The 25,353-nt window shown below is 36.6% G+C and overlaps 1 protein-coding gene and 1 pseudogene across 2 annotated transcripts in view; both read right to left on the reverse strand.

The window, feature by feature from the left end:
- Positions 1-5,851: 5,851 nt before the first annotated feature.
- Positions 5,852-6,768, reverse strand: LOC102280067 (large ribosomal subunit protein mL42 pseudogene; annotated as a pseudogene).
- Positions 6,769-14,954: 8,186 nt separating this feature from the next.
- TRPM7 (transient receptor potential cation channel subfamily M member 7) overlaps positions 14,955-25,353 on the reverse strand; it is a 111,071-nt gene continuing 100,672 nt past the window's right edge. Inside the window, exons 39-40 of one of the 2 annotated variants that reach the window (XR_011465655.1) lie at positions 17,579-17,909; positions 14,955-15,077 (exon numbers count right to left, since the gene is read on the reverse strand). Coding sequence is in view for 1 of the 2 variants with exons in the window: in XM_005900469.3 (XP_005900531.2) it covers positions 17,779-17,909 (131 nt within the window). In the remaining variant the exon portion in view is untranslated. Of the gene's footprint in view, positions 15,078-16,422; positions 17,910-25,353 lie in introns of those variants that run through there. The other variant, XM_005900469.3, reaches the window with a different exon arrangement.

Below are 25,353 nucleotides of genomic sequence, written 5' to 3' on the forward strand. Positions count from 1 at the left end.
CAAATGGAAAAAGCGCTTCAAAAATGTCATTATCAGGAAAGAAAGTAGGCTGACAACTATTTCAGATTTAAAAGAAACTAGAGAAACAAGACCAAATACTCAATCCTGAGTGGGATCCTGGATCAGGAAGAAAATTAGTATAAAAGGGTATTATTAGGACAATTGATAAAATCAGAATATGGATTATATATGGAGTAATTTTGTATTTTGTTGAATCTTCTGAATTTTATAACATTGTATTCTGTTTATTAAAGAGAATGTCCTTGTTTTTAAGAACTACATACTGAAAGATTAAGGGGTAAAGGCGCATGATTTAAGCAACCTGCTTTCAAATGGATCAGAAAAATACACAGACACAGAAACATGATGAAAGAAGGGAAAAGGGAGTGATAAAGCAAATATGAAGCAAATGTAGCCCAAATGCCTACAACTGGTGAATCTGAGTGAAGGTATACTACAGTTCATTGTACTCTTCTTGCAATTCTTCTGTAAGCTTGAATTATCTCAAACAGTTACAAAATTAAGAATGTAGTAGATATACTTGTCATTTGGATTTATCGCCAAGATATATTACCGTTAAGTCAAAAAGCAAGATGCTTTAGAGTTGCGTGTAGTATATCCAAATGGTTATCTATCTATATAGATATTTGTACATTAATATATACCTTTATATTTATGTTCAGGCTACACAAAGACATTAAGAATACATTAAGACATTAAGAATTCAGGCATCATTTATGACGCCTGAAAAAGGGATCCTGGCAACTAGAGAGGCTAACTCTTGCAGTTATTTGAACTTTGCAGTCTATTTACAGATGAGTTTCTTGAAGTCTTGAAGTTCAGAACCACAGTGGTGGTTCTGGAGGACTTGAATACTATCATCCTGCTCTTTTTGTAGATTAATTTCTCCCAAGACCTTGTTTCTCCTAATCAATGTAGTCTGGTTTAAAATTTCATTTTATATTTGATGCTGGAAGATAAAAATAAACTTCATATTCACATATTGATCTTATATCCAGGAAGCTTTCTAAACTTTAGTATAATTTTTATTAATATATAGGTTATTTGGATTTTTTCCTTTCAATTCTTATGCATTTTATTTTTTATCTTTCAAACTAGCTAGCACCTCTCATAAAATGCTGAATAAAAGTGAGATAGTAGGTATCCATAGCTCATTCCTGAACTGAGGAAAAGTATTAAATAATTCACCATTAAAAATAATACTTACTAAAAAAAATAAATAAAAATAATACTTACTAAAGGCATAATTTGTTTTTTGAGAGTAGCAATCATGAATGGATTGTGAGTGTGATGAGGTTTTTCTGTATCTTTTGTGGTAATCATGAGATTCTATCTTCTTTATTCTGTTACGGTGGTTAATTATTGATGATGGTCATACATTAAACTCACTTTCTATTTCTCGAATCCGCCTGCAATGCGGGAGACCTGGGTTCGATCCCTGGGTTGGGAAGATCCCCTGGAGGAGGGCATGACATTTAAGAGAAATCTATCTTATTTGTGACATAGTATCATCTTCATGAATTGCTGGGTTCTGTCTGCTAATCTTTTGTTCAAGATTTTTGTATCTACGTTCACTGAGTAAAATCTCCTACAGATTAGTATTCTTTACCATGTCACAAATTACCAAATACCTAGTGGTTTAAAACCACTAAGGTAGTTTAAACCACTAAGTGGTTTAAAACCACTAAGGTTTCTGTAGGTCGGAGTCCAGGCATGGCTTAGCTGGGATCACATATTTCATTTTGTTGTCAAGTGTCTTTAGGATCCTTCAACCTGAAACAGTTCTTATAAATCTCCTTGACTTTCAAGAATTTACACCTTTGAAGATTACTGGCCAAGTATTTTGAAGAATATCCCTCAATCTGGGTTTGTCTGATTTTCCTCATGATCAGATTCACTTCATGCATTTGTAACATACAAATATCACAGAAGCGATAATGTTTTCTTACTGCCTCACATTAGATATTAGGTGCAACACAATTTTGATCTGTCCCAACACTGGCAATGTTAACTCTAAATCACTCAAAGTGGGGCCTGCCAGGTTTCTCCATCATAGTTACTTTTCCTTTTTTTTTTTTTTTTGGCTGCACTGTGTAGCTTGTGGGATCTTAGGTCCCTGACCAGGGATTAAACCCGAACACTCAGCAGTTTTAAAGTGCAAAATCCTAACCACTGGACCATCAGGGAATTTCTAGTTATATTCTCCTTTACGTAATCAGTGTTTTGTAGGGAAGACTTAAAACACTACAGGGGTTGCCAAATGGCGATTTTCTAATGCCATAATTCCAACTACATTCATCAGTTGGTCCTCTACTATAAAGAGAAGTTTTCCCTTTTCCTTATTTATTTTTAAAAAGTTTTCATCTTTGTGGACTCACAAATTTCTACTTTAAAATTCACTGGACTAGAATCTGTTATTATCATCATTTATTTTTGATGTACAAAGAGTCTCAAGATTAGCCAGCAGGAGGCCCTTCAAAATGTTTTCTGTACCCACTTGACTCTTGGAGCACCTTCTTACTTTTTAACACAGCAAGATCTTTCACTTACCTTGTTACTACCTCTGTACCAGTCCTGAAGTCAGCCATTTCTCAGAGAGCCCTGGTTCCTGTTGGAAGAGAACAGTATTTAGAAACCAAGATCTGGGAGCTAGGTGTACTCATGCTACTGCAGTATCACAGGCTCCCATTATCCTCTCTTTGTTTCCTTATTTGATCAGCTTCCCTGCATGCAACTTATCTCCTGTTGCTGCTACTACCCCTGATCCCCATCCCACTACACTACACACAGACACCATCCTTACTTACTCTGCTTCTCTGATACCCAACGTCAAGCCACTGCTGCCCCACAATATGAAGCCTAACTAGATTGGTCTCAACTATGGCTTTTTTTTTAGATCAAAGTGTGAATAAATAATGGAAGAGAAGAAAGCAAGCAGGCTTTCCCTGTTATTTTCTGCTTCTCATTTTGATGGATTACCTTTCGTGTGTGTCTCTTTTCAGATTGCTTTAAGTTCACTAAACTGCTACAGAAACATAAGTAACAGAGCTTTTTAACCTGAGAATGAGCATTCAGGTGTGGGGGTGGGGTACAGCTGTCGGCAACTGTAGGAATGCTTTAGTGGATTTTCCAAGGAGAACAGTCTATAGAAAAGTGTGGGAGCAGAACTGTGACACACTTGGATAGACTGCAGGTGTTCTGACAGAGGCCAGTAATGCCCACTCACAGTGTGTCATGCGAGGAGTCCAAAAAACACAGGTCTCTCCTGCAAATTGTGCCCTCCATGTCCTTGCCAATGTCTGTGCCCACCTTGGACTGAGGACATTCAAAGCAGATGTCCACACACATTCTCACACTACAGCCAGTTTAGACCCTGTGCACAGCATCCATCCTCACTGTAGTCCACGACAGGGAGGCCTCAGCCAGAACTCGGACACAGTGAGTGCACACAGCTGGCCCTGACAAGTGTGTGCATACACTCTGCCAAGTCCTTAGCGGTCTGGGGAGTCTCCCTTCAGACTCAGAGCTACTGTTACATCAAGACATGAACCAAGCAAAGAAGAGTGAAAGGATGGATTACCTTTTTTAAAACTTCCTCTTTTCTCCTCTCCCATTTTTCCTTTTTTCTAACTTTCTGGAAGCTGTACATTATTTTTATGTTCTATGTTTCCTTTACATATTTCAACAAATATACAAGTAGCCCTTATTACCTTAATATATTTGGATCCAAAGTTTGAATACCAAGGGATACTGTATTATCCCAAACTATTTAGTTTTGAACCTGTGGATGGTTTGTAATGAGTTTGTGTGAAAACTAAGTTTATCCAGTGTTTGAGATAATACAGTGAAAGTCAGGATAGCAAGGGCTACTCATACTTAAAATTATTTTTCAATGTCAAAAATTAAAATATATAACTTTACCCCAAAAGGTGAGATAAATATGCTTTACTACACCTTCCCCTGAATACTCTTTACATATTAAAAAATTTTTATTCTAATTTACTTAAAAAGATTAAGTCACACATAAACACTTCTCAGCAAGTATTTAAATCTGTATACTTCATAACCTTTTGCTCACCTCTGTATCTTTTATTTCAGGTCTTCCTATTTCAATCCTATATTTTAAGTGAAGTGTAGTTGACATATTAACTTCAGGTATGGAACACAGTGATTTGTTTTTGGCCACACTGAGCAGCTTGTGGAATCTTAAGTTTCCTGCCCAGGGACTGAACCAGGGACATGGCAGTGAAAGTTGCCAACTCCTAACCACTGGACAGCCAGGGAATTCTGTGACCTGGTATTTTACAGATTATACTCATATAAAAAGTTATTACAAAGTATTGGCTATATTCCCTGTGCTATTATATCCTTGGATCTTATTTTACATCTAATAATAGTTTGTACCTCTTAATTCCCTTAACCAGTCTTGCCCTTTCCTTCATCCCTCTCCTCTGGTAACCAACCGCTCGTTTGTTCTCTGTATGTGTGAGTCTGTTTTATTTATTTTTCAGTCCACATGTAAGTGAAAACATGCCGTATTTGTCTTTCTCTGACCAATTTCACTAAGAACAATACCTTCCAGGTCTATCCATGTTGTTGCAAATGGCAAAATTTCATCCTTTTTATGGTTGAGTAATATTCCATTCTATCATGTCATTTCCAAATAGTGACTGTTTTCTTTCTTTCCTTCCAATATGAATGCCTTTTCTTTTCCTTGTTTGATTGCCATGGCAAGGACTTCCAATATCATGTTAAACAGAAATGCTGAGAGTAGGCATCCTTCTCTTGTTCTTGATCTTAGAGGATGTTAACTGTAAGTTTATTATAAATGGCTTTTATTATGTTGAAGTATGTTTCCTCTATGTCACCTTTGAATGGGTGTTGAATTTTGTCAAATTCTTTTCCTGCATCTATTGAGATGGTCATGTGATTTTTAGTCTTGGTATTGTTAATGTGATATACCACAATAACTGACTTATGGATATTGAACCATTCTTGTATCCCTGGAATAAATCTCACTTGATCATGACTGATGTATGATCCTTTTCATGTATTGTTGAATTTCATTCACTATTATTTTGTTGAGGATTTTTGCATTTCTGTTTATTAGGGATATTGGCCTGTAATTTTCTTTAAAGTGTCTTCTGTTTTGGTACCAGGGTAATGCGGGCCTCATAGGAGAAGTTTGAAGTGTTCTCTGCTCTGCAATTTTTTTGATAGTTTGAGGAAAGGTATTAACTATTCTGTAAATGTTTGGTAGAATTCCTCTGGGAAGCTCTCTAGTCCTGGACTTTTGTTAGAAGTTTGTTGGTTACTGATTCAATTTTAATACTAGAAATTGGTCTGTTCAAATTTTTTATATCCTTCTTGGTTTAGTCTTGGAAGATTGTATATTTTGAAAACCTTATTCACTTTTTCCAGGCTGTCCAATTTGTTGGTATATAGCTATTAGTAGTATTCTCTTATGATTGTTTACATATCTGTGATATTGGTTGCATTAATAACTTTTTGCACTTCTAATTTGGGCCCTCTCTCATTTTTCTTAATGAGTCTGGCTAAATAAAGGTTTATTGATTTTGCTTATCTTCTCAAAAATTGAGCTCTTTTTTTTTTTTTTTTGCTGTTTTATGTATTTCCACTCTGATATTTATTTCCTTCTTTCTGTTGATTTTGGGCTTTGCTTGTTCTAAATCAGGTCACTTATTTGAGTTTTTTCTTATTTTTTGTATGTGAAGACATTTTATTATGATTTTACTATATATTAGTGATAAACCCAATTGTGGGCTTCCCCGGTGGCTCACGGGTAAACAATCTGCCTGCAATGCAGGAAACCTGGGTTTGATCTCCGGGTCGGGAAGATTCCCCAGAGGAGGGTAAGGCAACCCACTTCAGCATTCTTGCCTGGAGAATCCCATGGACAGAGGAGCTTGGCTGGCTACAGTCAACCGGGTTGCAAAGAGTTGGACACAACTGAAGCGACTGAGCACACACACACATGTGCATACCCAATTGTATTTTCTCAAACGGCAAATGAGATTAAGGATAATATTTCCCTTTGGATCCTGAAAACCTCATTATCACCTGTCTTTTGGAGGATTAGGTTTCTTACAATGTCTATGATTCTGTCCATGAGGATACCAATGGTGCTTAGTAGTAAAGAACATTTTGCTAAGTTGTTCTATCGTGGGTCCTTGCTCAAAGTGTTCCCTTTTTTCTTCTAATTTGGTTTTCAGCCCTAGATCATGTGTTTCTTCATTACGTACAGGATCTGGCTGAGGCATAGGTTTTATGTGTTCATATGGGATGTCCATGGAAGGGTAATAGCATTCTATTATCCTGCCATCAGATGTCACAAAATTGTCTACTTTGCAATTATAGTCATCTGGAAGAGAAGACTATGTAGATTTATGACAAACACAATATAAGGTTCCATTTTGAACTCGAAAATAATGTTTCAAGCTAGTTCTGTTTGACATTGCCCATTTTACTGCTGCCATTGCCATGGAATCAAGATGCTTGTCAGCATGAAATAATTTGAAGAGAAACTGTTCTTAAAATCTGCTTCTTGACTACTGCTCACCACAAGCCTGCCATTTTGTCTGAGATTTTTCTTATGTCTTGAGTTAAGCCTGTATCAATATAACCTTCCTCCTTAGAACAGCTTTTGCTGCTTCCTATAGATTTTGGGAAGTTGTGTTTTTATTTTCATTTGTCTCAAGGTATTTGTTTTCCCCTTCAATTTCTTCATCAACCCATTGGCTTCTTTCTTTTTTGGGGACAAGTTGTTTAGTCTCTGTATGCTTTTCCATTTTTTCTTCTCTTGATTTCTAGTATTATACTCTTGTAACTGGAAAAGAATCTTGATATAGTTTCAGTCTTCTTAAATTTACTGCTAATTGTTTTATGACCTAGCATGTAATCTACTCTGGAGAAAGTTCCACATGTACTTGAAAATAAGGTGTATTCTGCTGTTTTGGGATGGAATAGCTTGTGCTGGAGTCAAGATTGCCGGGAGAAATATCAATAACCTCAGGTATGCAGATGACAGCACCCTTATGGCAGAAAGTGAAGAACTAAAAAGACTCTTGATGAAGGTGAAAGAGAAGAGTGAATAAGTTGGCTTAAAACTCAACATTCAGAAAACGAAGATCATGACATCTGGTCCCATCACTTCATGGGAAATAGATGGGGAAACAGTGGAAACAGTGTCAGGCTTTATTTTCTTGGGTTCCAAAATCACTGCAGATGGTGATTGCAGCCATGAAATTAAAAGATGCTTATTCCTTGGAAGGAAAGTTACGACCAACCTATATAGCATATTCAAAAGCAGAGACATTACTTTGCCAACAAAGGTCCATCTAGTCAAGGCTATGGTTTTTCCAGTGGTCATGTATGGATGTGAGAATTGGACTGTGAAGAAAGCTGAGCCCGAAGAATTGATGCTTTTGAACTGCGGTGTTGGAGAAGACTCTTGAGAGTCCCTTGGACTGCAAGGAGATCCAACCAGTCCATCCTAAAGGAGATCAGTCCTGTGTGTTCATTGGAAGGACTGATGCTGAAGCTGAAACTCCCAATACTTTGGCCACCTCATGCAAAGAGTTGACTCATTGGAAAAGACCTTGATGCTGGGAGGGGTTGGAGGCAGGAGGAGAATGGGACAACAGAGGATGAGATGGCTGGATGGCATCACTAACTCAATGGACATGGGTTTGGGTAGGCTCCGGGAGTTGGTGATGCACAGGGAGGCCTGGCGTGCTGCGATTCATGGGGTTGCAAAGAGTCGGACACGACTGAGCGACTGAACTGAAACTTGTACATATCTGTTAAGTTCTTCTAACATGTCATTTAACATGTCATTGATATAAATCAGATAATAAAGTCCCCTACTGTTACTATATTACTGTCAATTTCTTTCTTGGTATCTGTTAATATTTGCTTTACACACCTAGATGCTACTATATTAAGTGCAGACAGGTGCACATTTACAAATTAATAGCCTCTTCTTGTATTGACCCCTTTATCTTTTATTATAGAAAACACTTTGTTTTAAAGTCTACTTTGTCTAATCTGAGTACTGCTACCATAGCTTTTTTTCTTTCCATTTGCATGGAACATTCTTTCCATATCTTCATTTTCAGTCTGTTTTTTAGCTCTGAAGTGAGTTTTTGTAGGCAGCATACACATGGGTCTTGTTCGACATTTAAAAAATCCAATCAGCCACTGTGTGTCTTTTGGAGTGTTTAGTCCACTTAAAGTGATTATTGATAGATAAGTATTTATTGCCATTTTGTTACTTTTCTGGTTATTTTTGTAGTTCTTTTGTTTTTTTAGTCTCTTCTTTGTGGTTTAATGATTTTTATTGTTATGTTTGGCCTCCTCTTTTTAATTTTCACATGTATTTTAGATTTTTGATCTGTGCCTATCATGAATTTCACATATATTGATCTATACCTACTTGTTTTAAACTAAGTCATTTCAGTTCAAAACATTTTAAAATTCACTCCGTCACATTTTATGTTTTAGATGTCATATTTTACATCTTTATGTCTATCCATTTACTGTATATTGTGCTGTGCTGTGCTTTGTTGTTTCCAACTCCTTATAACTCCATGGACTATAGCCTCGCCAGGCTCCTCTGTCCAGGGGATTCCCCAGGCAAGAATACTGGAGGGGGTTGCCATGCTCTCCTCCAGGGGATCTTCCCAACCCAGGGATCAAACTCTGGTCTCCCGCATTGCAGGTGGATTCTTTTACCGTCTGAGCCACCAAAGAAGCCCACTTTATCGTACTTTATTGTAGTTACAGTTGATTTTACAGTTTTGTGTTTTAATCTTCATATCAGCTTGTTTCATTGGCAGATCCATTGCCTTTATTGTTATTTGCACTTGCCAGTAAGATTTTTCCTTTCGTGTATTGTATTTCTTATTATAGCCTTTTTTTTCTTAAAAGAATACTACCATGTTAACATTTCTATTAAGGTCAGCTTAGTGATGATGAACTCATTGTTTTTGATTGTCTGGGATATTCTCTCCAAATCTGAATGGTAATCTTGCTGGGTAGAGTATCCTAGATTGTAGATTATTTCCTTTCACCACTTTAAATATATCGTGCTACCCTTTTCTGATCTGCAATGTTTCTGTTGAAGTATCAGTTGATAGCCTTACTGGGGATACCTCAGATGTGGCTCTTTTTCTGTTGCTGCCTTTAACATTCTCTTTAATTCCTGCCATCCTTAGTTATGGTATTTCTTGATGTCTCTTTGGGTTCATCTTGTTTGGGACAGTCTGTGTTTACTGGACGTGGGTATCCTGGGTTTGGGAAGTTTTCAGTCATAATTTCATTAAATACATTTTCTAGCCCTTCCTCTCTCATTTCTCCTTCTGAGATCCCTATAATGTGAATGTTAGTACACTTGATGTTGTCCCAGAAGTCCCTTTAATTATCACTAAATTTTTGTTTTTCTGTTCTGATTGGGTGATTCCCACTGTTCTACATAATTTCCAGATCACTTGTGCATTTTTCTGTATTATCTAATCTGCTATTAATGACTTCCAGTGTATAATTTTCATTTCAGCTATTTATTCTTCAGTTCTGATTTGTTCATTCTTTTATGTTCTAAGTCTTTGTTGAAGCTCTGAGTTCCTCCATTCTTCTCTTGAGTTCACTTCAGTTCAGTCGCTCAGTCATGTCTGACTCTTTGCAACCCCATGGACTACCAGGCTTCCGTTTATCACCAAACCTGGAGCCTACTCAAACTCACGTCCATCACGTTGGTGATGCCATCCAACCATCTCATCCTGTTCAATGAGCATTTTAATGACCCTGTCTTTATACTCTTTATCAGGTAAATTACTTACCTTCATTTCATTAGTTTTTTTCCGCCCTGAGATTTTGCTCTTTTGTTTGGAACATATTGCTTTGAATTCTGTTTGTCTCTATGAAATCAAATGTCTTCCTGGTGTATCGTTGGGTGGGAGTAGCCCTATGCAGTGTGTGTGCCCAGTTGCTTTAGTTGGAGAGCTGGACACGAAATGAACAGGTGCCACATCTTCTCAGTTGCAAGCAATCGCTTCTCCCTAGTTCAGTGGTGGTTGCTGCCATTATGTGGGCAAGTCTATGACCCAAGGGGCCCTGAGGGAGCTGGGCTTCTCCTAGGAGCAATGGAAATCTACCAGGGGGAGGGGGGAGCGGGGTAGAGGGAGACAGAGGTATGGCCAGGGCTTGAGGGGAAATGTGGAACAGTTCAAAATTTGTGTCATCCTTGGGCAGGAGCCATGCCCTTTATCATTCCAACTTTGGAATATGCACTACTGCAGCAAGAATTAGACCTTATTTTTCTGATTTTATCCTTAATATTTTCCAAGAAAACTGTACATTTTCTGAGAATACCATTAAATAGCTTGGTTTAAACTCTTCCCTTTGTCTTCATATTGCTTTGTCTCCCCCAAATATTATAGTAAGGTAAAAAAAATTCTTGTGTCAATCTGATGTTTTTTTCCTTTGTATACTTCTTTTTGCTTCTTGCAGAGTAACATAAATGCAATTAATTATGCAGTTTTCTCACTTATTTCCTCTCTTCTAATCTTTTAATCTGGAATGCTTTATTAAATAGTCACTATATCTCATTCACTAAGCTAGAAGATATTTATTGTAAATCTACTTTGTGCCAGTCGTTGTGCTGGGTATTTGATAGTGAATAAAATACACATCTCACTTTCATATATATAGTTCACCCTCTATTAACTACTTTTATTCTCTGTGGCTCCAACTCTTCCCACAGAACAGTTACTCTGACTTTTGTACACCTGTACTAGTTATTCTGTACTTAACCTCAGATATGCAGATGACACCACCCTTATGGCAGAAAGAGAAGAGGAACTAAAAAGCCTCTTGACGAAGGTGAAAGAGGAGAGTGAAAAAGCTGGCTTAAAACTCAACATTCAGAAAACGAAGATCATGGCATTCTGGTCCCATCACTTCATGGGAAATAGATGGGGAAACAGTGTCAGACTTTATTTTTGGGTGCTCCAAAATCACTGCAGATGGTGACTGCAGCCATGAAATTAAAAGACGCTTACTCCTTGGAAGAAAAGTTATGACCAACCTAGATAGCATATTGGAAAAGCAGAGACATTACTTTGCCAACAAAGGTCCGTCTAGTCAAGGCTATGGTTTTTCCAGTGGTCACGTATGGATGTGAGGGTTGGACTGTGAAGAAAGCTAAGCGCCGAAGAACTGATGCTTTTGAACTGCGGTGTTGGAGAAGACTCTTGAGAGTCCCTTGGACTGCAAGGAGATCCAACCAGTCCATTCTGAACGAGATCAGCCCTGGGATTTCTTGGGAAGGAATGATGCTGAAGCTGAAACTCCAGTACTTTGGGCACCTCATGCGAAGAGTTGACTCATTGGAAAAGACTCTGATGCTGGGAGGGATTGGGGGCAGGAGGAGAAGGGGACGACAGAGGATGAGATGGCTGGATGGCATCACTGACTCGATGGACGTGAGTCTGAGTGAACTCTGGGAGTTGGTGATGGACAGGGAGGCCTGGAGTGCTGAGATTCATGGGGTCACAAAGAGTCGGACATGACTGAGCGACTGAACTGAACTGAACTAGTATACGACCAAGCACTTTTATGGTTAGTTTACTTGAATTTTCTTGTTGTTTTAGTTTTACACTTGTTTTCTGACAACTTTTTTTTTCCTTCTCTCACTCTTAAAAAATCTTAAAGGGTAACCTAAAATGCTTCAAATGTTAAGAGATGAATATGGAAAAAATTTACACACTTTGAGCACATTATACACATACACATATCTTTTGAGCGTGGGCTGTTATTTTGACTACACTAACAAAAGAATCTGCAAGATAATAAGTTCCTTTATAAAGAAAAAAATCACTCTCAGAATGTTCTTGATTCTCCATCATACCCTCTTCTCTTTCTTGGAACTTCTAAGAAAAAAGGGTAGCATGAACAGATCTATTATTTGAGTACTGTTGTTTGCCGAGTATATGGCTTTCCTGGGTGGCTCAGATAAAGAATCTGCCTGCCAGTGCAGGAGATGCAGGTTCAGTCCCTGCGTTGGGAAGATCCCCTGCAGAAAGAAATAGCAACCCACTCCAGTATTCTTGCCTGGAGAACTCCATGGAGCCTGGTTTGCTACAGTCCTTGGGGTTGCAGAATCAGACATGACTTACTGACTGACCAGCAGCAGCAGTAACTCACTGAATCTTTACAGTATGGGACAAACACTGTCACAGAGGCTTGCTCAATCAGTTGGTTAATCATGAAGTGACAGAACAAGAATCCAAGTCTATCCAGCTTCATTCTGCGTGCATACACAGTAGCTCCAGAACTGAAAGGGATGTTGTAGGATATACCATACTTCCTTTTTATAGGCAGAGAATATTCTACTTTTAGATATATCATATTTTATTAATCCATTCATCTAATGGACATGTGTGTTGTTCCACTTTTGGGCTATTATCAGTAATTGCTATGAACATCCGTGTACAAGGCTTTGTGTAGATATTTCCACTTCTGTTGAGTATAAACATACATGAAAGATGAAAACTGCCTTGTCCTATGAGCTGTATTTTTATTCTTGTGTTGCAAGTTCTTTACACAAATCCTTTACTAGATACATTACTTGCAAAATTTTTCTCCCACCATAAGAGTTGTTTTTTCACTGCAGATTGTGTACTTCGAAGCAAAAATTTTAAAAATTTTGATGAATCTCAATTTGTCCATTTTTCTTTCATTGCCTTTGCTGTTGGTGTCATATCTAAGAAACTATCATCTAATACAAAGTCATAAAAATTTACCCCTACATTTTTGTCTAAGAGTTTCAAGATGTAGGCTCTGAAGTTTAGGTTTGCAATCCATTTTAAGTTTACTTTTGTATATGATGTGAGGTATGGGTTCAACTTCATTCTTTTGCATGTGGGTATCTAGTTGTTCCAAAACAATTTCATGAAAAGTCTGTTCTTCCCTCATCAAACTGCTCTGGCACCTTTGTTGAAAATCAATTAACCACAAATTTCTGGACTCTCAATTCTATTTTATTAATCTATATGCCACAATACACTGTCTTCATTTGTCAAGTTTATATGGGAAGGAACATTTTAATAGCCTTTTTAGACAGCCATAGATATTCACTGGAGTAGAAAATGGCAAACCACTCCAGTATTCTTGCCTGGAAAATTCCACGGACAGAGAGGCCTGGCAGGCTACAGTCCATGGGGTTACAAAGAGTCAGCCACGACTGAACACCTGGATATTCATATTTGAAACAGTACCAAAATGGACAAATGGTGGTTTCCTAAAGGTCAGCTGCAGTGTAGAATCTGGAATTCTGTAAACTTCTACCCTGCTAGAGTTTTACTCCCTTTTCCACTCATGGACCATTTTGTAATCCATGCAGAGAGCATTTGGAGAATATTGATTGTTTCACAGATTATACAAATGTTGACACATTTCTTTATACACTATAAAAAATAAATTGTTAAATCAGCAATGATTTTATTGGAAAAGTATCGGGATGTTGTCATGCTACCATGTTAAGAGGCAAGTTTTCCAAAACTGCAACTTTCTCTTGAAAGCTCAAATTTTAGTAAGTACTGTTAGTTTTCCACCAAACACTCCCAGTGTGAAGAACCCTGGTTTGTCTATTATTCTTCCAAGCAGACATGTTCAATGAAAAAAGTGACTAGTCCAGTTTGTAACTCACACAATTGCATAATTGCCTTTTCCTAAAACAATCATCCCATTTCCTTATGAAGCAAAGTACTTTATGCCTATTTTTCATTTTGCCCCACAGAATATTAAAGGCATGTTTTAAGGTTAAAATTAATTAAAAATTGACTTATTCCTTCATCAGTGACATTTGAAATGAAATGGATTAAAAAAAGAAAAACTGGCATGATGGTGAAGACTGTAACAACCAACTAGTTCAGTTTGATGCTACTTCCTTGATTCATGCTAAGGTAGCAGCATTTTTACCCATCAATGATTTTGCAACAACAGTAAAACTTTGAACACATTGAAAAAGACAAATAATAACTTACAGTTATGAGAAGTTTTGACCTTGTAGGCCAAAGAAAGTGTAGTGGGGAATGTCAGGGGCTGTGGTCCACACTGAGAACCACTGATCTATTGAAGAAATCTAGGCAATGACCACCCAAAAGACAGTAAGACCTGTGTTTCCTAGTGGAAGTACACAATGCCACCAGTGAAGCATTCCTGTCAGACAATCAATCTTGAATGTGACCAAGTCTCTATACGTAACAACTAGTTTATGGACTAAACAGGAAACATAAAACGACAACTACGGAAGTAATCAACAAAACCTTTTATGTGGGAAACTTTTTAGAACAAAAGAGCTGGTTCTTCAAAAAATAAACTGGAAAAAAAAGAAAGTGGAAGCAGAAACCTATATATTAAAAGAGGCTTTAAAGACAAATCAAGCAACTGCAATATATGAAGCTTATCTGAGTCCTGATTCAAGCAAATTATTTTTAAAAATTTGTTTTGAGAATGATTACATTCTCTGATATTAACTAACTGTTAAATTATTAGATGTGAAGATACTATAGTTCTGGTATTTTAGAAACACATACTAAAACATTTAAAGTGAAAGTTAAGTTCCGTAATTCAGGACTTCATAAAATTCCAGGACTTCAGAAATTCCAAGTAAAAAACAGGCAAGTGCTAACTGTAGGTTAGGACAGTGCACTAAAGAAAGTACCCTACTAAAAGGTGCTGTTTATTGTAAACTGGTATATGTATTGTAACTTTTCTGAAGAATAACCATACCTTCTCCCAGCCCCTCTCATATCCACTAAAGTAGAATCAAGGACCCCAAGAAGAAACTCTGCTTTGAGGAATTCCAATAAACCTAGAAGGAAAACATATTCTAGAGAGAATTAGAACCTTACCTGGGATTTTTTTTCTAAGAAAAAGCTCACAGATCATCTAATGTTGAAAATATTCTGTGGTACTTCTTCAACACGTACTTATTTAGTACCTATATTTTGTTTGCTACAAGCTCCAGCAAGGCTCTAAGGGAAATACAAAAATAAGACATCTCTTAGTTGGTAATACAGACAATCTAATTTTGAGAGAGACACACAGTGGTTGTATAGTTTTACTCTAATACGTAATTACTGAGTTATTTATTTAACTACATGGTAATTGTGACAGATCTGAATATCTGGGTTCCTCAAAGACAGATGCTTTGTGTGACAACTACCTAGGAAACAATGAGAACAGATATGATAAATGAGGAGGATCACAAAAATCCCTGCTCAATGATACATCTCCTTCCTGCAAATAAATAATGTGATATATCCTATAAGTGATAACAGCTATTTATTGGGTGCTCTTGCCTTGACTGTCTGCTTAAATACGTAATATTTTATCATTTTGATCTATCTTCCTAGAGAAATTTTGATATTGTAGAAACACATTTAAAAACTCATAATTTTATGGAATGTCTATCACAAAGCATGCAGTATACAAGTAGGGAGGGGGTGTTAAAGGAGTGAAAAATTTTAGGGGTCTCTTTTCCTTTGTGAATTGTACAGTCTAATGGGGGTAAAAAGAAAGACAGTGACTATGAAAACAGCATATTTCAACTTCAAGGTGGAAAAGGAGGGTAATTTTATATTTTTGTTTACATTTAAAATTGTTTCTGTATGTCCCAACAATCAACATGCATTACTTTAAAAATAATAGTAGCTTACATATACCACCACACTGAGGAAGGCATATTATTAGAGAACACTTGCAGAAGATGTTTTATGAAGTAATTTGGTAAAGAGGTGGAGTTCTGTTTTGAGAAGGATGAGACTGAGAAGTATCAAAGAGATGAAGGCAAATGACACTTTTAGACCATGGAGTAATACTGATGAACTTGAGTAATCTAAAAACAACACTTCTTTGAATGAGAAATGCAGTTTTCAGGTAAACTGTTACTTTCTAGAATTAGTCAAAAAAGTTAATGAATAGATTTGTTTCCAAAAAGTGACTAGGAATTGGTACAGAAATCATCAGTCATTATACTTGAAAGTCAATATACCATGGGGCTGAAGAATGTAGATAAAGGCCTGTTTGGGTTCAAATACTAGTGCTGCTCCTTAGTGAGTGTAAGAATCTGAGAAAAGTTACTTTACTTAATGCCTTGTTATCCTGTTACCAGCATAACAGGATAACAATAACACCTATTTCATAAGATTGTTTTAAGGATTAAATGGGTTAATATATGTAAAGTATTTAGAGTAATATCAGATACATATTAAGTACTAAATAAATGTTCTATTACTGTTATTTTCATGTGGATATAATCAACAAAAAATCGAAAAAATTAACACTGAAAATACTGTTTTTCAGAATGATTAAACTCAGTAAAACATCTGTAAACAAGAATAAATTTATTTAATTTCTTTTAAAGATTTAATGATATACAAAATGTATATAGTATATTTTTAATACATTTTCTTTCTCCCCCCTCATCAATATTAAACACTATTTGAACAGCTTATCTCTTTTTGCCTTGTCTGTATCTATGAGATACACTACTGAATACAAATAAGATTTACACTGCTCCCTCCCAAATAAAAATTAAAATTAGTACCTAGGGGGAAAAAAAAGGAAAGAAAAAAAAAATCAAAGCACAGAACTTTAGACAGATGAAAAGCTTTTCTTATTGTTGAGCATTCAACAATATCTGGGGCAGTTAAATTACATTTTATTGGCATAAAGTTGCATTGCAATCTCCCAACATCAGATAATGATAATCCAATTCAATTTCTTAAGTACCACAGACAATATTCATGTTCAAATGATCCTACACAATTTTAAATATATGCAAGAATTCATGTTTACATTCTGATTTGATATACTGGTCAATAAAATCTTTTGAGAAGTATGTAACTTCCAAGTTGTCACTATATATATGATAGGAAAAAAGCACTTTAACTTTTCTCACAAGGGAACTTCTCTTGAACAGTGAGTTAAGTTTTTCCTTTGATATATTTAGGTTATAGCAATCTAACATGGCTTTCTTCTATTTAACAATGTCTTGAGAAAACAATGTTTTTAAAAAAAATTATACTTTTGCACAATTTGGGCTCTATTTAACAAAAAACTGGCTCTATCTTTTAAATAGGAGCCTAACCCTGATTCATAAAGTCCCTCTTAGAAAATGGTTTTCAGCCTGGGCTTCCTATATCCCTGTAGATCTAGAATTATATAAGAAGCCTTCTCCTTTCCCATGGCCAACAAGCATCTAGTTGGGCACTAGTGACATTATCACTGAACACACTAAAACACATTGAGGAAGACATCTGACTGCCATTTAACCAAAAGACTTGGTGACTTCATTTCACTCGCTGAATGGCAGTAAACCAGCTGCCAAGAAAATCTGCACAGACACCTAACTTTGGTTAATGGTATTGCACCACACAAAGAGAGGGTTATTACCCTCATCAGAACAAAGTCAAATGAAATTCTCTGTTAAAAAGAGCCCTTTAAAAAGGTATAAATACTAATTTTTCTTTACCTTTAAAATTTAACAGCTGCCAGCTGTATCATATAGGGAGTTCTTGACTGACTAGTTTAATTGGGCCAAAAGAATATTGACCTTTTAACTGTGCTAGATTCAGCACACACTTTTCTGTATTATCAAACAATTTCCTCCTAATGAAAAGTGACACAGTAACATTTTTGTGAGGTGTAATCAAAACCAATGATTCAGTAATATTATAACATCAGACGAATAGAATTAGTTGATTCTGATTCTTTGGTGGAATTTCCAGGCTGAAGAGTCAAATCAGAAGGCTCATCCTGAGGAAATATTATTTTATCAGGTGTATAGTCATTCCTCTTCAGATCTATATTCACAACCCCAACAAAAAAAGAAAAAAAGAGTCAGTATTACTTAGAAAAAGAAAATTAAGAACATTTCCTAAACCAATTTCCCTCTAAACATGCCAGATCTATTTTTTACAATATTGTCATAAATTCAAAAGTCACAAAATGTATATGCATAAAAACGAAATCATTCAGCAAATAATTATGTTCTGACTATGAGTTAATAACTCATGTAAGTATAGAAATGCAGCACTGAACAAGGCAGATAAGGTCCCTGTTCTAATGGAGCTTATGTTCTTAAGGGTGAAGAAAAACAAACAGAAAAATAACAGAATTATAAGCAGTAACAAGTGCCTTGAAGAAAACAGTGTGAAGAGGGTCAAGTGGGAGATGGTATATGGTGATTCTTTTAGACAGGGCTGGGCAGAAGAGCTGCAGGAGATAACATATGAGTAAAGACTTGAATATTGAGAAATACTGAGAATATTCGTTGGAAGGACTGATGCTAAAGCTGAAGCTCCAATACTTTGGCCAACTGATATAAACAGCCAACTCACTGGAAAAAGACCCTGATTCTGGGAAAGACTGAAGGCAGAAGGAGAAGTGGGCAACAGAGGATGAGATGGTTAGATGGCATCACCAATGCAATGGATGTGAACTTGGGCAAACTCTGGGAGACAGTGAGGGACAGGGAAGCCTAGAGTGCTGCAGTACATGCGGTTGCAAAGAGTCAGACGACTTGGCAACTGAACAATAACATCAATTGAGAAATGACCTATCAAAGTCCCAGGAAGAAGAGTACTCTATGCAGAGAGAAAGTTGATTACAGACTATAAAAAGGAAATAGACTTGGTGTGTTCCAAGAATGACAAGAAGCAGCATGGCTTGCAAATAGGGAAAGACTAGGAAAAAATGAGGTCAAGCAACAGTTAATGACCAATAGTCGTCAAACTACACCCGTGGGCCAAATCTGGTCTGCCCTGTTTTTGTAAATAGTTTTATTGGAATGCAGCCATACAAATTTGTTTATAGATTGTCTATGGCCGTTTCTGTACTACAATGGGAGAGCTGGGTAGCTGTGACGTAAGTCACATGGCCCACAAAGCCTAAAATACATACTTTGCTTTTTTTTTTTTCCTGGCTGCACCATGCAGCATGCAGGATCCTAGTTCCTCAACCAGGGATTGAATCCATACCCCTTGCATTGGAAGTGTGGAGTCTTCACCACTGGACCACCAGGGAAGTCCCTGTTTCTTTTGCCTTTTACAGAAAACTCTGCTGACCTCTGATTCAGGGGACACAAGCAAAGCTAAGTACACATTACAGTAAAATCCACTGGAAGGTATTAAGCAGTCTTAAGGGAGGAATGTAACATAATCAAATTTATTTAAAATGACCATTCCAATTGTCACATGGTAAGATTCTAGGAAACAAAATAGTGGCAATGACGATGAAAAGAAATTGATAAATTCTAGGGAGATTTCAGAATTTGAGCAGACAGAATTTGACAGATTGGTTATGAAAAGTGAGAGAAAAAAGGAACTGGCTAGCTTTTAGGTTTTGAGCCTGAGCAACTTGGTAACCATTAATGAGACAGGGAAGCAGAGTTTTGTGGGGAAGGGAAATGAAAGTCAAGAATTCTGAAGTGAAAATGTTACTTGAATCTGGAGCCTGTTATACAGAGTGAAGTATATTAGAAAGAGAAGAACAAATAATGGATATACTTATGCAATCTAGAAAAATGGCACTGATGAACTTATCTGCAAGGCAGGAATAGAGACATAGACAGACAACAGATTTGTGGACACAGCAGGGGAAGGAGAGGGTGGGATGAACTGAGAAAGTAGCACTGACATATATACACTACCATGTATAAAACAGATAGCTAGTGGGAAGCTGCTATACAACACAGGGAGCTCAGCTCAGTGCTCTGTGGCAACCAAGAAGGGTGGGATTGGGGAGAGGTGGGAGGGAGGCTCAAAAGGGAAGGGATATATGTATACTTTTCGCTAATTCACATTGTTGTATGGTAGAAAACAATACAACACTGTTGAGCAATTATCCTCCAATTAAAAAAAAAAAAAGGTAATTCAAGTAGCAATGAAAGAAAGGGAATATAGAAACAGGAGCTCAGCAAAAAAGTTAGTCTTCAGTTAAATTTGGTACTAATAGCATGGGAACTGCATATATAGCTGTGGGATAGGATGAACTTGACATTACAGACACATATGACAATGGTTGCAGAATTGAAAAACTTAAGGGAGTAGAATCAAATTTATATTTTAAACCAGAGTTGTCCATAAACTCTTCTACTTTTATTTCCATATAAAACCGAACTTACGCTCACAGTTAGGCAAATATACTCCAATTAAAAAATAAGAGGTAACTAACACTCAGAATATAAACTGCTAATTTTAATTTCAGCAACAGTCTATGTTCAATGATCCAAATACATACTTACTACAGTATGAACAATTTTTGATAAACTTTAAATTTAAGACTTTGCATTAGGCCTAAGGAATGCAAATTAATTTGCAGATGAACTGTACACAAAGAACAATGGACAGAAACATAATTATAATTCAATTCACAACTGCAGTGTTAACTAATGGTGTAACCATGTGCAAATCATGTAAACTCTTATTTTATATTCTGCAAAACAATGGATTTGGACTGGATTGCTTTTAATGTCCCTATTAAGCTGTGAAATCCTGCTTATAATGATAATTTAAAAAACAGATATGCTATTAAAATTGCACTATATCAAAAACCAAGTAAAAACTGTATTTGGGCTGCCTGTTAAATTCACCACTGTATGTTCCACTTCTGGCTAAAACAGACAAGTATATTCCATCTTCTCTTTCACTGATTACAACCTTTTACATGATATATAAAGCAACTACCTGAGATTTCTGAAAAGTAACAGCAGATATATAGGAAGGAAAATCTGAACTTGAAGAATGAGCTATATGGTGGTGAATTTCCTGTTTTTGGTTTTTTTTTTTCATCTCTTATTTTAGGCTTAGACTTGAAGATAGCTCAATCACAGAATGAATGTGGACAAAAAAGCTCCAAGAGTTCCCAGCTTGAGGATAAGAAGGAGGTCCTGTGGGATGGAAAATGTTGAGGGGAATGCTCTTTTTAATTTTTCTTTTTGCTCTTCTGCCCTTTACCTAAGACAAGCTCTAGTCAAGAAGAGGCATTCCTACACTGGTGGAAGCAGGGAAAGCACCCACAACTCCAAGAGAAAAACCTCTCTGACCAGAAGAACTGAGAATAGATACCTCTATGATCCAAAAAAAAAAAAAAAAATCAAGAAAATCAGAGATACCAAAGGAATATTTCATGCAAAGATGGGCTCGATAAAGGACAGAAATGGTATGGACCTAACAGAAGCAGAAGATATTAAGAAGAGATGGCAAGAATACACAGAAGAACTGTACAAAAAAGACCTTCACGACCCAGAAAATCACAATGGTGTGATCACTCACCTAGAGCCAGACATCCTGGAATGTGAAGTCAAGTGGGCCTTAGGAAGCATCACTACGAACAAAGCTAGTGAGTTGATAGAATTCTAGTTGAGCTATTCCAAATCCTGAAAGATGATTCTGTGAAAGTGCTGCACTCAATATGCCAGCACATTTGGAAAACTCAGCAGTGGCCACAGGACTGGAAAAGGTCAGTTTTCATTCCGATCCCAAAGAAAGGCAATGCCAAAGAATGCTCAAACTACCGCACAATTGCACTCATCTCACACGCTAGTAAAGTAATGCTCAAAATTCTCCAAGCCAGGCTTCAGCAATATGTGAACCATGAACTTCCTGATGTTCAAGCTGGTTTTAGAAAAGGCAGAGGAACCAGAGATCAAATTGCCAACATCCGCTGGATCATGGAAAAAGCAAGAGAGTTCCAGAAAAACATCTATTTCTGCTTTACTGACTATGCCAAAGCCTTTGACTGTGTGGATCACAATAAACTGTGGAAAATTCTGAAAGAGATAGGAATACCAGATCACCTGACCTGCCTCTTGAGAAACCTGTATTGTATGCAGGTCAGGAAGCAACAGTTAGAACTGGACATGGAACAACAGACTGGTTCCAAATAGGAAAAGGAGTATGTCAAGGCTGTATATTGTCACCCTGTTTATTTAACCTATATGCAGAGTACATCATGAGAAATGCTGGACTGGAAGAAACACAAGTTGGAATCAAGATTGCCGGGAGAAATATCAGTAAACCTCAGATATGTAGATGACACCACCCTCATGGCAGAAAGTGAAGAGGAACTCAAAAGCCTCTTGATGAAAGTGAAAGTGGAGAGTGAAAAAGTTGGCTTAAAGCTCAACATTCAGAAAACTAAGATCATGGCATCCGGTCCCATCACTTCGTGGGAAATAGATGGGGAAACAGTGGAAACAGTGTCAGACTTTATTTTTTGGGGCTCCAAAATCACTGCAAATGGTGACTGCAGCCATGAAATTAAAAGACGCTTACTCCTTGGAAGCAAAGTTATGACCAACCTAGATAGCATATTCAAAAGCAGAGACATTACTTTGCCAACAAAGGTCCATCTAGTCAAGGCTATGGTTTTTCCTGTGGTCATGTATGGATGTGAGAGTTGGACTGTGAAGAAGGCTGACCGCCCAAGAATTGATGCTTTTGAACTGTGGTGTTGGAGAAGACTCTTGAGAGTCCCTTGGACTGCAAGGAGATCCAATCAGTCCATTCTGAAGGAGATCAGCCCTGGGATTTCTTGGGAAGGAATGATGCTGAAGCTGAAACTCCAGTACTTTGGGCACCTCATGTGAAGAGTTGACTCATTGGAAAAGACTCTGATGCTGGGAGGGATTGGGGGCAAGAGGAGAAGGGGACGACAGAGAATGAGATGCCCGGATGGCATCACTGACTCGATGGACGTGAGTCTGAGTAAACTCCGGGAGTTGGTGATAGACAAGGAGGCCTGGCGTGCTGCGATTCATGGGGTCACAAATTCATGGACACGACTGAGCAACTGATCTGATCTGATGATCCAAAAAGTATTACTGTCAGCACCAGAAATGGACTACATTACAGAAAGTATATGATAGCACAGGGAGGCCAAAATCCTGGCTTTCTAGTCAGTGTACCAAAAAAGAAAAAAAGAAGCCCTTGGGAATCACGAAGTATGGAAGATCATGGAGAAGAGGAAAATGGAGAGACACCCTCAATTTGTGCATGATACCCCCTGAGTGGCACATATGTAGAAAGATAGCACAGCACAGGCTTTGAGAATTAAACTATGGTGCAGGCCTTTGTTCATGTTCCAGACTTGACCCTGTTTGACACACATTAGAGAAACTTGAATGATAATGCAAAGGTTTTAAAAACCAAACCAACATTGGACTCACAGTCACACAAAAGACAGACTGTGATTTGAATTTAACTGAAATGGTTATATAACAACATCAAAAATCTCAAGAGGATTCAACAATTCAAAATTCTCTAGAGAATTTTTAATTAGATCTCAAATCTCATAATATTCTAGATATCCTGGACATATTCTAAAATTACTAGAGATACAAAAAACAGAAACATTTAAAAGATTCTCAAAGAAAAAGACAACCAAGAGATGCCAATCCCAAGATAACCCAGATGGAAGAATTAAAGACTTTAGCTACTGTTATAACCATACTCCATGATATAGGACAAAAGACCTGAAATGAAAGGAAAACAAGTTTTCAGAAGAGAAATAGTCAGCACAAAAAGAACCAAAAGGAAATTATAGTTCTGAAAAATTTACGTGAAATAAAAAATTCAGTGCAAAGCTTAATATCAGAATAAAGAAAGAATAAGGAGTCAGTGAATGTGTATATTGATCAGTAGAAATTATCTAATCTGAACAAAAGAGAAAAATTAATTTTTAAGTTAGTCCCCAGAGTCTCAAGTTCCTGGGTGACAATTATCAAAAGGTCTAACATTCTTTTTATGAGAGTCCAGGAACAGATGAAAAGGTTGATGACACATATTTGATGAACTAGTAACTAAAAACTCCCCAAATTTGACAGAAGTCATCTATTTGCAAACTTAAGAAGCTTAGTAAAGTTGAAACAAGAGTAAACTCAGAGAAAGTTACAACTAGACATAAAATCAAACTGTCAAACTGCTCAAAACCAAAAATAAGCAATAAATCTTGAAAGGAGATATATTATAATGATATATCATGTAAAAAGGAAGAATAACTCAAACGACTGTGGAGTTTTCATCAGAAATTAGAGAGGCCAGAAGACAGCAGAACATTTTTTAAGTTTTGACAGAAAAAGCGTCAACCTAAAATTCCAGATTCAGTGAAAATACCCTTCAGGAATGAAAGCAAAATATGTTCTTAGGTAAGGGAACCTATGACCAAGCACTAAAAAACAACAACATAAAGATAAAAGAGAATACTAAAATAAAAAGGAGGGGGAACAACAACAAAACACACCAGAGACGTCAATCAGAAAACAACAGAACAGCAGATAAAAACCTAACGGTACCAATAATTACATTCAACATAAAGGGTCTAAAACAGTGATTAAAAGATAGAAATTGCTAGATTTAAGAAAAACAGATTAAACCTAGGAACTAACTACTTTATGCTGTCTATAAGAAAATCACTTTAAAAATAGTTAATATATACAGGTAAAAATAATAGGAAAAGATATCTGATGGAACCACCAATCAAAAGCTATGCTAATATCAGACAAAGTAGACTTTAGAACAAGGGAAATTACCATAGCATTACATAATGATAAAAATTAAATCAAGAAGCCTTAACGTCTTGGTAAAAATCTTTGTATATATATAAAAATCTTTATATATACTGTAAATCAGTGTAGCAAAGCTTCAAAATATATGCAGGAAAAACTGAGAAAACTGAAAGCAAAGCAGACAAATTCACAATTAAAGACCTCCTTTCTAAGTAACAAACAGAGTAAGTACACAGAAAATCAGCAAGGATATAAAAAAGCACTACAACACTATCAAAAAACTTTGTCATTAACATTAATCAAATACTTTATCCAAGAAGAGACTATTCTCTTGAAATATAACATTCATTCACTACAGACAGTATCTTTATAAGGTTTACAATTTTTCTTTAAATCGAATTCACACAAAGAATGTTCTCTTATCATAATGGAATTAAGCAAGAAATCAGTTTACCAGGAAAAATTACAAACATTCGAGAACTAAAAAAGACATTTGTAAATAATCTATAGGTCAAAGAGGAAATCTCAAGGGAAATAAGCTATATTTAAAAAAATTAAAAACAAAAATAATACATATTCCTCTATATTTTTTAACACAAAATTTATGAAATGCAGCTAACACAATGCTTACAGGAAAATCTATAGCACTAGTCTCAATAATCTAAATTTTTACCCTAACTAGAGAAAAAACAAACTAAACCCAGAGCAAGCAGGCAGAAAAATGGAAATAATAGAGAAAA

This window comes from Bos mutus, chromosome 10, assembly GCF_027580195.1.
Source record: "Bos mutus isolate GX-2022 chromosome 10, NWIPB_WYAK_1.1, whole genome shotgun sequence".
In the NCBI taxonomy this organism is placed as follows: Eukaryota; Metazoa; Chordata; class Mammalia; order Artiodactyla; family Bovidae; genus Bos; species Bos mutus.